At 41.3% G+C, this 14846-nt stretch overlaps 1 protein-coding gene across 1 annotated transcript in view; it reads left to right on the top strand.

Annotated features, from left to right (window-relative positions):
* Positions 1–14165, top strand: part of LOC129093093 (multiple PDZ domain protein-like) — a 43606-nt gene extending 29441 nt beyond the window's left edge. Inside the window, 19 exon segments of the mRNA XM_054601003.1 lie at positions 548–728; positions 1760–1956; positions 2156–2247; positions 3078–3156; positions 3543–3611; positions 5019–5114; positions 5199–5273; positions 5492–5600; positions 5686–5831; positions 6559–6642; positions 7687–7880; positions 10162–10309; positions 10389–10475; positions 10589–10685; positions 10770–10933; positions 11706–11810; positions 12124–12218; positions 12363–12486; positions 12594–14165. Of these exon segments, the coding sequence (XP_054456978.1) occupies positions 548–728; positions 1760–1956; positions 2156–2247; positions 3078–3156; positions 3543–3611; positions 5019–5114; positions 5199–5273; positions 5492–5600; positions 5686–5831; positions 6559–6642; positions 7687–7880; positions 10162–10309; positions 10389–10475; positions 10589–10685; positions 10770–10933; positions 11706–11810; positions 12124–12218; positions 12363–12486; positions 12594–12740 (2289 nt within the window). The 3' untranslated portion in view covers positions 12741–14165.
* Positions 14166–14846: the final 681 nt, after the last annotated feature.

Here is a 14846-nt window from a genome sequence, read left to right as displayed (position 1 = left end):
CTCAACTCAATGAATGACAAAAACAAATTTGTGATTTTTTTTTTTAAGCTTGATATCTTGTTTTTACATAGATTTTATATATATAAAAAAAGTAATCAAGTGTAATTTGTTCTTGTTTTTCAGGTAAGTGAATATATGATTGTTATATTATTTGATTTTAAATACAAATTTGATGATAAGTTAATAAATCTGTAATAATTAAGTAATTAAATGTAGCATTTTTGACTCAGTAAGCACAATTTTAATATAAATTGAGCTATTTTCCAATTAACCTAATTGTGATTTGAGCCTCTGGCATCTATCTGGAACCATATCATATAATTATTTCTCAGCCTGAAACTAAAATCCTGCTAAAAAGTGATAAAGCTTTTGATGTAAACCAAGCAAATGGCTTCTATTGATTACATCAACAGTGCTCGTGCGCCTTCCTACTTCTGTAAAGCTCATATCAAGTTGATTCAAACTTAAAGAGCAAAGACACGACCTTCTTCTCTCTCTTTACCTTTCACTAATAAACCGTTTTTCAACTCCATCTGTGGCGTGACAGCCTGTGAAGCGTGAAGCGGCGAAGGCATCTCCCACCAGCCCTGTCCTCCTCCTGCCAGTGGTGCCCCATGTGGGAGAGACTGATACAGACACGCTGACGGAGATTCCTGGCGGACCTGCTGAGGCAGAGGAGGAGAATGAGGAGGAGGTGGAGGTGGAGGATGAGTTTGGATACAACTGGAGTGAGTTCAGTTTCTGTTTCTCTAAGGTTGAAATTATATTTTCTGTTAGGAATCAACAGTAGATGCATTTATTTTATTACATTTTTGGCAATGCTATTTACATTCACACTGGTTTATTATATATTAATCCTGGTTTGTGTGGATTCTTGGTGTTAATGTGACTGGTGACAAAGGTGCGGCCATAGAGACTTTCATTATAAACCCCAGGAAGTTTCACCGAAATAGAATCCATTAATGTAGACTGAGAGTATATAAATGTACTTACTTTATGCATGCTTTATCACCTGACTGCCACTAGAGGTCCTCCAAGGTTCATTTTGTTGTTGAATTCACCCAGAGTCTGCAATGAAAAGTTCACAAGTTCACGTGCTTTTGGTGGTTGTACCTCAGCAAAACCTGAAGGACTCATTAGCATCCTGCAGACACTCAAATGTCAGCTGTAGGACGAAGTCACCGCTTCAAGGAGGAACAGGTCACACAGTCAGTCCCATTCAACTCAGGCAACCAGCATAAAGAACAGACTTCCAGCCTCCCAAACACCTGGGACTGTGGTGAATGTGTGTGTCTGTGCGTGAGGCGCGTGTTCCCATCCTGCGGGGATAAGATTGATGAGGTTGGGCCCGGGTAGGTTGAGTTGTGGAGATTAGTACAGGACTGATGGTCCAACAGTGGCAGGGAGCCCAGAACAACAGGATCCCATTGGTCTGAACAGAGGCTATCTAACACACCAGAGACAGGAGAGGTGGAGAGAGAAATAAAGGGGGGACTGGAATGAGAAAGGTAAGGATAACAATGGAGACAAGATTGAGACAAAAAGATAGAAACTCAGCAGTCTGACATTTAAAACTTTTACTATTTACATATTGTGCCTTTGCACAAAACCCAATCTCACCCAATCCAAACGCATGCTCCTCTTCCTAAGCAACAAGACATAAACGTATAAGGAAGGCCAGTCTCGAAACAAATCTGGCACTGTTCAGCAGTATTGTCAGCTTACATCTGTCTGCTACGTCTTCACCTGCCTCTTTCAGAGAACATAATCCAGCGCTACGGCAGCCTTCCAGGTGTCCTACACATGATTGAGCTGGAGAAAGGCAAGACAGGCCTGGGCCTCAGCCTGGCGGGGAACAGGGACCGCTCACGCATGAGCGTGTTCGTGGTGGGAATAGACCCCAACGGGGCGGCCGGCAGGGACGGACGTATGGTAGTGGGAGATGAGCTGCTGGAGGTAAGACGTGTGTTGATTGTAGTTCTAAACTGAAGTTGGTTTGTAAACAAATTTTGCAGGATATGTGACCCCTTTAAAGATATATAATCTATTGTAGAACATGTATCAATTTCTGATGTATGGCTTTTAATTGTGATTTATATTGCATAGTTACTCTTGGTGAACAAGTGTCTATAATTATATTTTTGTATCCTGTCAGATCAATGGGCAAGTCCTTTACGGCCACAGTCACCAGAATGCATCCTCCATAATAAAGAGCTCTCCATCCCAAGTCAAAATCATCTTTGTCAGGTATAAAAACACTTTCTTCCTACTAAATCCTACATGAATACATTTCCATGGCAACAGCAACTACAATTTATTTGTCAGACAGCTTATTATGAAAACTGACCTGAAGAAGGTTCAAGTCTATTGTAATGTTATTCAAATTTCTATAGAGGGAGCTATTGTAATTGAAGAGAACGATGCAAATGAAGGCGAAGCGTTAGGATCCATATTCAGTGCTAACTAAAAGAGTCTTCCTCATGCACATATCAAAAAAGAAGAAGCATATTTATTTGCTCAAACAATGTTTCCCTCCAGTAATTTATTAAATGTTTATACAGAGCATATGTCAGCATTTATATAAAAAAATGTTTGAAAGCCTTAAATCAAGGTAACAGCAATGATTTACTAACTGCTTGCTTAGCTCCTGGAACACTTAAACAATGTATTCAAAAACAATATTCAAAAAGAACATCAGAAAAACATATTGCTCTCTTTGTTAGGTGTTGATTGAAGTGTTGTAATATTTCCTGTTAAGATAAAACAGTGAATGCTCGTTGCTTGTACACTAACTGCAAAAACAATACATTATAAAGATTAATGTTTCGTTTGCAGTTAAGTATAAAGTATGGAATAGGAACATTGCAGCTGACACATCGGCACAGAGTCGGACACATTTGACCCTTGACCCTTCCTTAAACACCCCTCTCCAAAATCACACTACTTAACCTTCTGCCTAGCTCACATCCCTTTCCTGACCCTGTGAAAGAGACTGTGATCAGCCCACGTAAATCACGGCTCCACTGTCCCAAAGCAGAGGAGCAGTGATTTATGTTAGTTATGGCTCCCTGCAACAGGAACATGGAGGCGCTGGACCAGATGGCCGTGGGACCCGTGAGAGAACACGAGGGAGACACAGTGGAGCCCCACACTGAGGTAACACTGCGCTCACGGCCACACACATTCCACACGTCACACACATGCACAAACCGCAACAGACAAAGATCATGGAGTAGTTAGGGAGTGGAGTTCCGTCTGCATAACAAGCAATGAAACTCACACACAAAACCATTATAAGTACTTTGATTCTACCCTTCTGCAATTTACTTTTCATGCCAGAATTGTTCTCATGTATGTTTGCACCTAAAAGTCTCTTTGTGTGGTCCTGGAGTTCATTCTCCCAAGCCTGTGTGTAAATCCCAGGACAATCAAAAGCCACGACACACACTCAGTACTGTACTCCCAGCAGCCAACATACATAAACACAAATTGCACCTATTTACTTCATAAGTTTTCAACTACTGCCTACTGTCTCCTCACAGGTAGAAACCACTGCTGCTAATGGGGATGGCGATACTTCAAAATATGTGCATCACAGCATAGACCTGCAGGTGAGAGACACTGGACCCCACATATACACTCTCACAGTCATAAGGCAACCCTGTTCTTTTGGAAAAAAAAACTAAATAAAGACAATAATGGAGAGGAAGCTATAATGAGGAAGGTTACACACAATAAAGGTCAATGGGGTATGACAGAGAAAGAGAGGGTGGAGCATACAGGAGCAGTCAAGTCTGACAAGCTGTCAGCAAAGAGAAGGGAGAAAGATAAAGGGGTGAATAAACAAAACAACAGATGAATGGGAGAAGAGCCGTTCCAATGGGACATAAAAGTTCAGTTTACCCAAATAATAGAAAGGGGAACATATTTTTACCCCTCATGGTGTTTACTTACTAATCATGCAGATATTTCCTGTTTTATTTGACAAGCTATTTAGATGTCAAGCGTCGAAAAACATCCCACTTGAGAAACTCGCAGCAACTTGTCTCTGCAGAAAACAGTTCTCAGAGAAAAATGCTTACAGTGAAGTCTGTGGAGTTTTTTTATTTCATTTTTTCATACTGTGAGCACCACCAATAACAACATCTATTAAGTTTCATTATATAGCAGAAGGGTCACCGAGGATATCTCAACTCATCTTGCCTATTAAACTGAAAACATTTGCACGACTCCATACAAAATGGTAATTGGTAATTTTGACAAACTTGTTTTGTTGTGATCCCAGTGAACTGGCCCTTTAAAAAGAAACCTAACTATAAAGCTAATAATCTCTGTCTGTCTTTCTGTTTGATCTTTGCATATCTCGAGAACTGCTCCTCTGATCTACTTCACATTTTTGTGTTTTGCTGGGGGCCCCATGGAGTAGAATAAGGATAAACTTTGAATAACCAAAAACACATCGCCGTATAGCAACGGGGGTGGATCTTCAGGGCCTTGCAGACCGTCCAGTATTTTGTCCGCAGCTGGCAGTCGACTAACCCTAACCTGAAAGTGTGTTTTCTGGGTCGGATTTAGTGATCTGGGGCCAACAACCCAGGCCAAGCATTCGACCTGGTCTGAATAGGCATGTTTTTAACGGGAACTGCACTAGTGAGTGAAAAAGAGACTTTGATGGGAGTCCCAGTTTGGGACTATCCATATGGTATGTTGGGGGACAGGGAATGACAGTATAAAAGGCAGCAGCATCTGGGCAGCTCATTGATACGAACACACAGATACAAAAAGGCCCCTGCTGGGAACATAAGATCAGAAGTGTGAAGGATGTAAGGGGAAGCTGTGACTAATTATCTTTCTGGAGATAACTGGCATCAGTAATGCTTGTGTTGTTTAGCTGGTGCAGCTCTAATGTGTAGCAAACGTTACAGCTATGCATCAGTCTGCATGCTAAGTTTAGATGTACTCTACTAAATGTTTCAATTAAAGAATCCTATTCACACACTAATGTTTTTCTCCAATAGGAGGATGGAGCAATTGGAATCACATTTGTGGAGGGAAACACTGAGAGTGGAGATGAGAATCAAAGTATATCTGAAGTGAAAGAACACACAGACAAAGTATGTATTACATTACTGCAGCTGATGGTTGAGTGTACATTATACAGTTTATTTCTAATCAAAATTCTGATCTGTTGCTCTCAGGGGGACTGCACGAAGCCAGAGGACAATCTCTTAGCTGTGAATGGTGAATCAGTGCTCGGCTACGCTGTGGAAAAGGTACTGTGGCTGGAAATAAACTCTAATCATCATATTGTATCTCCTGTAAAGGCAAGAATGTTATAAATGTGTTGTGTCCATAAGAATAAGCTAAAAAAAACCAACAGTCATGATGTAAAGATCAAGCCGGATTAGTAATTCCACTTTAAGTAAAAAACAAATGTCCCTTGAAGCTAACCTTCTATACAAATGAGACCCTCTCTTATTTCTCTCTCCAGTCAACATGCCTGGATGGGGATAGCTCGGATGACGTCTGTCCCAGCCTACCCAGCATGCCTAGTGCCAGCACGAGTACCCTTGGTCAACCACAGGCAGAAGCCATCACTAGTGAGTGCGCATGAGGAGTTTGACTTCTTATTCAGGAAGATAAATAATGGATCGATTGACTTACTATATGCTTCTTCTATTTCAGGTCAGAGTCGCTCTTCGACCCCTTCCACTCTGGCCTGTGACCCGACGACCTGTCCCATCATCCCCGGCTGTGAGACCACCATTGACATCTCCAAGGGCCGCACAGGCCTGGGCCTTAGCATTGTGGGAGGCTGTGATACTCTGCTGGTAGGTAACAACAAATATGAAATACAATATGTGAATGAGGCTGTGTCACTTCTACAAAACACTTCATTTTCTATATTTGGCTGAACAACACAAATAGGGTTTATATATATCGACAATCCTGTTAATTTGTAATAACAAACTTAAAAAAGTTACAAGACTGTACTTTTGGATTACCACCCACCATGCCACCCACTTAGAATCTTTGGTGGTGGTATAACCCAGGTTTCAAAATAGCCACGGCGGCTCAGGAATGTAGGAAATGATGTTGTCACAGCCTTCCTCCTCGTCCTCCTCCTCCTCCTCCTCCTGTCGTCCTCTCCTCAGCCCATCTATTCTGTCTGCTCAGTCAGGCTTGGTGGAGCAGCTCTTTGTCTGGCCTCGGCCGCAGCAGACAATATCCAGCCCTGGAATGTAACCTCTGAACCCCAAATGACACACTCACTGGAACGCAGAGAAAACACTCGGAGTCAGAAACATACACATTCAGAATGAGAATTCAAAACAGTGACTGTCTGCTGTCAAATTATAAAACAATACGAAATATTAAATCTTTCTCTCTACCTTCATGGTCTTTGTATAATTACTTTCCCCACTATATACTGTTGTGTATGCCTCATATTTCCTCCAAATAATTAATTCTTGCTCTCCCTTCATCTCCAACTGTTCCTGTTCACCTTCTTCTCCTATTCTACAAACTCATTTGCACTCTTTTTTCCTCTCACTCCAGGGGGCCATCATTATCCACGAAGTTTACGAAGAAGGAGCAGCCTCAAAAGATGGCAGGCTCTGGGCAGGAGACCAAATCCTGGAGGTGCGGTGCCGTATAATGAGCATCACATACTGTATGACCTAGATTAAAAACAGGCTGAAGACATTTCAACAACTTGAGACGCGGCAGCCTGAGGATCTGGAACATAAAAACTAGGATCAAATAGTGTGAAACATTTGTTGATATACATCTGAAATATATTTGAAAGCTGAAGAATTAAGTGATTCTCAGTAAAAAAAAAAATTAGCTGGGGAAAGTACCGAATGTATGTATTACATGCAAAGACGAGTTAAGTATCCCAGCCCAACTTGGATTTGCCCTCCATTTGACCTCCTGCTTTGTCACAGAGGGAGGGCAGGGGTGGAGCTCAGGAGTTTTGTTATGGTAGCTCAATCAGTAGACCTTTATTGAAAAGCACACATGCGTGCACGCACACATAGACACGTACTTAATGACTTAATTGCCCTCCGCTATTCATTTCTGTCCTTTATCCGGGCTGTTGTGTTTAGAAAATAGGGTCGGAGAGGAAAAGTGAAAAGAGTGGTTTCCCAGTCCACAGCAATGCCATTAGCTGCTATGGGGGGAAAAAATCCTTTGCACGTCCATGGCGAAAGCTAATGGGGTATTTCCCCTCTTTAATGTGGTAAAATCAGCTGGACATCAAACTTTAAACTGACCGCTCAAGACTTCTGTGGGAAAGCTGCGTCTGTTAAGTGAAATCTAAGTGTTGTAACATTTTCATATTATGATCCAGTGTTCCAATAGCTCAGCAGTTTGGGTTGCTAAAGAAGAAATGTAACCTCAGCCGTTGAAGGAAAATTCTGTTTAAGCATTCAATTAGGCTGTTAGCACTTTTTACAGCCCTCTGCTGCATTCACATTATATCAGGGATAGAAGAAAAGAGCTCTCATACCGTTTTCGCACATTTCTGTAAATATGAGCATCATTTTTAACACATTAGAGTGTTGAAATTTAACATACAGCAATTATATTTTTCTGTTGCACTTTTAAAAGAGGTCAATGTTTGCTACAATAGGGTGACCCCATGTTGCACACCAGTGCTTACCTCCTTGTCTGTCGTCACAGGTGAACGGTATCGACCTGCGTGAAGCCAGTCACGATGAGGCCATCAACGTGCTGCGGCAGACCCCACAGAGAGTCCGGCTGGCGGTCTTCAGGGATGAGGCCCAGTACAAGGAGGAGGACCTGTGGGACTCGTTCACCGTGGAGCTCCACAAGAAGCCTGGCCAGGGATTGGGCCTGAGCATTGTAGGAAGGAGGTGAGAGAGATGTATTATTAGATCTACTACTACTTTATTTATAAGACCTGAGAGTCATTTTCATATTAATTACATTGTATTTGGCTCATCTCTTGAGTATGAAATCAAAGTCAGAACAGCTAGACTACAACTAAAAATATTATGTAGGTATAGAAATGGTATAAGATAAGATAAGATAAGATAATCCTTTATTAGTCCCGCAGCGGGGAAATTTGCAGACTTACAACAGCATAGAGTTAAAGTGCACACAAGAGACATAGTAAAAGAAAGACAAGATAAAAATAAAAAATGAAAAAATAAAAATAAAAAGCAAGTATTATAAATTGTATGTGTATTGTATTGGTAATATAATGAACATAACTAGCTAGTAGTCAACATCATTTAAAATAACTGTTTGAATTTTCTTTTTACATGCAGAGCACGGGACCAGAGGTAATTGTAAAAAAAAAAAAAAAACCAGTTTATTTAGAAGAAGTGTAGTGTATAGACAGATCACAAACACACCAGGATTCTCAGATTTACCAATACATGATAAACCATAATGTTTTGTAATCTTATTTTATGGTTGAAAAACAGTTTAATATGCCTGGATGGATTGCTGATATGTTAAACACGTGAAATGAGTCAGCAGAATAGGTTTGTGGTTCTCTGCATCACTTCGAACGTTAAATATCTCTAATGAAACCTCTAATGAGGACATGCAGAGCTTCTTATTAGCCCCCGGATCATTTTCAGTGGCACAAGTGATCATCATGATTCCAGTGTTGCTAGAGACAGGGCTAGGGCTATAAACAACCGGTGCTTATATCTGGTTGTTGTTGTTGCTACTTTTGTTTCCATTAGAGCTGTGGAGGAAGCTTTACTGAAGTCTTCCTAGGACTGCCAAATTGTAGACCGTCTTACACATAAACTCCCCTGAGCTTTCTATACTCCCAGTAGCATTTATGGGTAAAGGCATATGACGGAAAAGGAGCTGCTGGTCCACATGCTGACAGTTCTTTACTGTCAGGTGTGTGGAGTGTAATGATTGATCTCCCCTCTGTGATAACACTTAGGAATGGCTTATACAGATCACACATGCACTTCTGGTTATATGTGTGTATAACTCTTTTTATTCTGGATTTGTCCAAGTGTGCACATGTCTGTGCATAACATTTGGTTCTATGTTTAAATCAAAATACAGGACAACTACAGGGGAAAATAACCAAGTTGGGGTCATGGGTTGAACAGCTTGGACAGCAGTAGGAATATCAACTTTAAATGTAGTTTTCAATCTTTGCCTCTGTCACAGTGGTTTTGCTACACAAGGGGAAAAACAACTAAAATGCTCAGCAGGATGGAAAAGGCAACAACGTAACAGACAACCTAAAACCCTCAGCTAAAATGGAAAAAAGTGCAAGCTAGCAGTTAGTGGTGAGGACTTGTGACAGCCAAGTATCTCTGGCACTTGGGATGTATGATCAAGTTGCCTTGCTTCACAGCTTCGGTTTGTGTTAGTTTTAATCCACGTGGAGATCTGTGCTTCAGATATGCAAAGTCACAAGCCACAATTTTCCCTGCAGTTAACTTAATTTCCCAGAGGTCAGTGCTCAGAGCAAGCACATTCTGTGACTATGCTCATCTTTGGTTTTAGGTTTTAGAGAATATACAGCATGTTCTCAAACAACAACATACTGTATTTTCCTGAGACAAAACCAACTGGTTTGTCAAAGGATGTCTTCAAGCTCGCATTCTGGATACCACTCAGACACACAGATGGCAATCATGACAGATGACTTTGATAGGTGTAAACACCTGTCAATCATTCAATGAAGCGACAAGACATGCTTAATATCTCTTAAACAGATCATTGGTGAAGGAGCATTCTAAGAACTGTCAAAAATGCATATATAAAAGGAAATGAAATAACTAAGTTTGTCATTAAATCATATGTGATAGCTTCTCACTGTTTGTGCTTGACTGCAATATGTCCACAGTAAGCATTATGCAGGATTCAAGATGGCTTACACATTTATTGAGGTCACAGTTGGAGGGTAAACACGCTCTTTGCTGTTAAATATTCTACCCTACCAGCAGTCCGCTGCTTCCCAAGGAGCCTAAGCCACATTTGTGCAAAGGTCCATAGGAAAAAATTTGGAATTGCTGGATCAATATTGTATTATCCATTACACGCTCGACAAGAGTCAGCAGTGTGATACGGTTAAGGTCTACTAGTAGAGGAGAATACAGAACCACTCTTACAGTAATATTATCTCACCGTCTTTCAACCTTTCCCTACCAGGAATGACACGGGAGTGTTTGTGTCCGATATTGTGAAAGGAGGCTTGGTGGACACCGACGGCCGCCTGATGCAGGGCGACCAGATCATGTCAGTCAATGGTGAGGATGTCAGGTCGACCACTCAGGAGGCCGTGGCTGCACTACTCAAGGTACATAGGTGCTTAAAGACACACCTAATTTAAACTGTGTCGGATGACTGTATTAAAAATATCGTGCCTTGTGTTATAGTGCTGTGTGGGGCCAATAACCATGGAAGTAGGGAGGTTTAAGGCGGGCCCTTTTCACTCAGAGAGAAGACTGTCTCAAAGCAGTCAGGTATTGTATTTTCATATCTTTCAAGGATAACATTTTAATGTTGAATAGAAATTGTTCTTACAAAACAGCAAAATAAAAGGACGCAACAGCGCTGAATACCTTTCTTGTTTCAGATGAGTGAAACGGGGAGCAACAAGGCGGCCTCTCAGTCATGTCCCGACTCTGGGAACCTTCCCGGTGACATTGACAAACTAAGTCAGAGTTTGGATTGTAAGTAACCTGAGTCATTTTAGGCAGCCATGAAAAGAAAAGAAAATGCAGACAAGGCATTCTAACATCTTGCTTCCCTCACAGATCCAGAGCATCAGGACACCAGAACAGTCGAGTTCATTAAAATCCCCAATGATTCTCTGGGTATCAGTATAGCGGGGGGTGTGGGCAGCCCCCTAGGCGATATCCCCATCTTCATCGCCATGATGAATCCCGTCGGCCTGGCTGCTCAGACACAGAAGCTTAAGGTACGACATTTACACCTCCCTCTCAGTAACCTTTATGCGGCTTCCAGCTGAATACAAAACTAAGAATTTGCATGCCAGTAATTCTTGTGTGGGATTTAATGTGAATCTTAATTATGAACAGCGAGCTCATTCCCACTCACTTTACTCAGTTTGTGACTCCCAATTTTCAAGAGCAACAGCCTTTAGCAGTGACCTTTGCAGTTAAGTGACAGAGAAACTGACAATCGTAGCTCTGTGTGACAAATACCGGAGGAGGACAATAGCCATTGCTAACACAGATAATAAATCTCCCACTCCTGCATTCAGATCGTAAAGCCAACAGAAGGACTCATTGAAATGAATGGGGGGGGATATTGAATGGTATATTTATGCTGCTTTATCCTCGCAGCCAGAATGCCAGACGAGAACGCCACATAATGAAATTACTCAGCCGAACACAAGCAGTTTTGCTTTTGTGTGGCGTGATGAATTACATTTTTCAAATAGTGTTAGCCACATCCTGTTATCACGCAGAGTTATCCAGACTTTTGTCAACTAACAGCACTGACTTACTCTTTAAAAAGTGGCACCTCTGTGGGGATCCATATGCATTCTGGATTTAGGGAGTAAGGGAAACATCCGAGAGTGTTCGTTACAGAAAAAAAGGTCACAGAGATGTTGTCATCATCGTTTCCAACCCAAACACTGATGTGCCTGCTTCGCTGCTCAATTTGCCAATTTTCTTTTTCTCTTATGTGTCCTTTTGTGTTGTACTAAACTTTCACTTTTCCAGATCGGGGACCGCATTGTCAGTATCTGTGGAACCTCTGCTGAAGGCATGACCCACTCACAGGCTGTCACTCTGCTCAAGAACGCCACAGGCACAATACAGCTGCAGGTCTCAAAGCGCACACATCCACACACACATACACTTCTTCTATCACCCTCTCTGTTCCAATCAGATGAACCTGCAGATACAGTTAGATAACCTGTAGTTAAATATGTTCTGTATTCTTTACTTTATCTGTGTCCAAAGTTTTCACCTGAAAAGAACAGTCGAAGGCTCCCAGCGGCAGCCTTTGAAGTACCATAAAACCTGTCTCCCTCGTCCAGCACTACCACCATGCTATCAGTCTTTGCGTTTCAAGTCTACCATACCATAAAAGGGTGTGGTTGAACGTGTGTGTGTGTGTGTTTTGGTTCACCTGTAGGTGGTAGCGGGAGGTGACACCACCGTGACAGGTCCCTCTCAGGAGCAGGCAGTCGGGGGTCTCACGCCCAGCTGCATCTTCCAGGATGACCTTGGGTATGAACTGTTTATTACACAGAAAGAACATTTTACTGTGTTGTAACATCCATCTTACTCCTATAATGTCGGTCTGTCTAAGGGACTGTCTGAAGGGAATGCAGTCAGTATAATAGGCCCTAACTGTCTCTGTCTTTCCATCAGCCCACCTCAGTATAAGACCATCAACCTTGAGAGGGGACCAGATGGACTGGGGTTCAGTATAGTCGGAGGACACGGCAGCCCCCATGGAGACTTGCCGATCTACGTTAAAACTGTTTTCGGAAAGGTACGTAGCACATTTCTCCGTTTTATTTTTAGCAGAATTAACAAATCGTGTGTTATTAAGCAAAACTCAACTTGTACGTGTGTGTGTGTGTGTGTGTGTGTGCTTAGGGGGCGGCAGCGGAGGACGGCCGCCTGAAGAGAGGAGACCAGATAATGGCCGTTAACGGGCAGACTCTGGAGGGCGTCACTCATGAAGAAGCCGTTGGCATCCTGAAAAGGACCAAAGGAACTGTCACGCTCACTGTGCTGTCATAGACACACATATGCAATAACCCACAAACACACATACACACACTATCTTCACAACTTTTCTTACACTTCTTATCACACCCGATGTTAATCCACATCTATAGAGACGGAAACTTTTAAATAGCAGCACACCTCGCAGGTGTGATGTCGTGTCTAGCTGTAGAAGAACTCAAACCTGCAAATATTTCACGACTGCAAGATTCTGCTAAAATCACCAGATATTCACCTGTGAAAATATGCACACTGAAATATGAATAACATTTTCTATATAATCATGAAGGAGCTTAATGTAGCTTTGAACACTGTGATCCACGTAAGCCTACAGCAAGTAGACTTATGTTTGTCTCATAATAAAACTGCTTTTATCGCTGAAACAGTCACCCAAAATAGTCCGTAAAGCAAACACATGAATTCATAAATAGTTTGCCATGCAGTGTTTTAATTAGTTGTATAAATCTCAAAGAGGTTGTAAATAGTATTAGAACAGCCCAGCTCTGTTACATTCCGTGGCTCTGGATTGAAGTATTCACTGAACATAGTGGCTCAAGTATTTTATTGTTTCCTGTATAGAAATGAATGCTATGTGAGATCATTATTTTACAACAGAGAGCACCCGAGGGCAAAATCTGAATATTTCTATAGAGAAGAAGCCTATTTTTCAAGGTTTTTAAACTGTCTACTTATAGGGGTCACCTCCCACTAAATTAAGAGCATGAAACAGCATGAAAAGGCCCATGAGATATAAACAGATAAGCAGAATCTAGCCCATGGCTGTATTAGCTGATGACAGCATTACATGTCTTTTTACATTGCACTGCTGTTGGCAATTCATCGTGCTGATTTTCCTGAAAGGCTCATGCTGCTGTAACTGGTTTTAATCACATTGTTTTAGAAAAAGTGGCCAATAGAGCATTTTTAAGTGCTGATGGCTCGAAGTCTGACATTGTAAATAAACAGAAATATGTGAAATCCTTAAAACTAAGAAGCGTGGTTGGATTACACATTTGACACGATGAGGAATTGTGCGTGTGTGTGTGTGTATGTATGACCTACTCACTGAAATATAGTGCTGCTAAAGCCGATGTATAAGGTATTATCTCAGTATTTAGATTTTTTTTTAAAGTATTAATTCATGTTCTCTTCATGAAAGTGCGAAAGTAGAGAAAATGACCTGCTCTCTAGGCTTGAGTGGACGTGTTTAATTTCTCAAATTGTTATATAATGGACCTGTGCTCATTTTGACTTTATTGTTTACCCAAAACAAAGTCATCTAGTGTGTAGCTCCTGAAGTTAGTAGGCTTGTGTTGTGTGGTCTAGTTTATAAGAAAGTTGTCTGTTCTCCGTCTTATTACCTTATATAATGTCTCTCTAGCACTGTCAATATGACAGTATTGAATTTATTCACACTGAATTAAATAAAAGTGACCTTTGGATTCAATCGATGTATTCCACTTTTGCATTTTCTTGTGCCTTGCATGCCTAAAGCAGACAGCATTCTTATTTCAGCAATAATAATTGAAGAACACAATCGAATAACAAGCTTGTTAAATCTCAGCAGAGTGACTATAAACTTAAATATGAAAAAATAATGTTCTTAAATAAATAATAGTCGAGCATAGTGAAACGCTGGGGAAGTTTCCAAGTGCACCAGCTGTTACTCAATCTAACTGCTCCTTACTGAATGCTTCGATTATTGTACAGTAAACATCACATTTTCCATCAGTCACATGCATACATTTTCTATCCAGGAGATTAAAGCAATCTACCAACGCAGTAGGTCACATTTAAATGAAAGGCAAATGGTTTGAAGTCAAATTAAAACGCCTCTTAGTTAAATACACATGAATAAAGATTTATAGATATGGGATAATATGGCCGTGTGAAACAGCACGTGTGGATTAGCTTGAATAGACTTCCTGTTGTCACTTGAGACTTAATACAGTCTGGTTAGAGAGAGACAGAGTTCCCCATTAAAACATGGCATCCCATCTGACAAGCACAGCTGCTTCACAGCCAGGCTGTCAGGTGGTTTCTGTTGAGTCCTATGCATGAAGTCCTTTCCTTAAGTCGGTTTACAGCAAACATGGGGGGGGGCCACCAATTAATCACGCG

Source organism: Anoplopoma fimbria, chromosome 7, assembly GCF_027596085.1.
Source record: "Anoplopoma fimbria isolate UVic2021 breed Golden Eagle Sablefish chromosome 7, Afim_UVic_2022, whole genome shotgun sequence".
Lineage (NCBI taxonomy): Eukaryota > Metazoa > Chordata > Actinopteri > Perciformes > Anoplopomatidae > Anoplopoma > Anoplopoma fimbria.
Note: the sequence above shows the minus strand (reverse complement) of the source record. Positions and strands in the feature narration are given on the sequence as shown.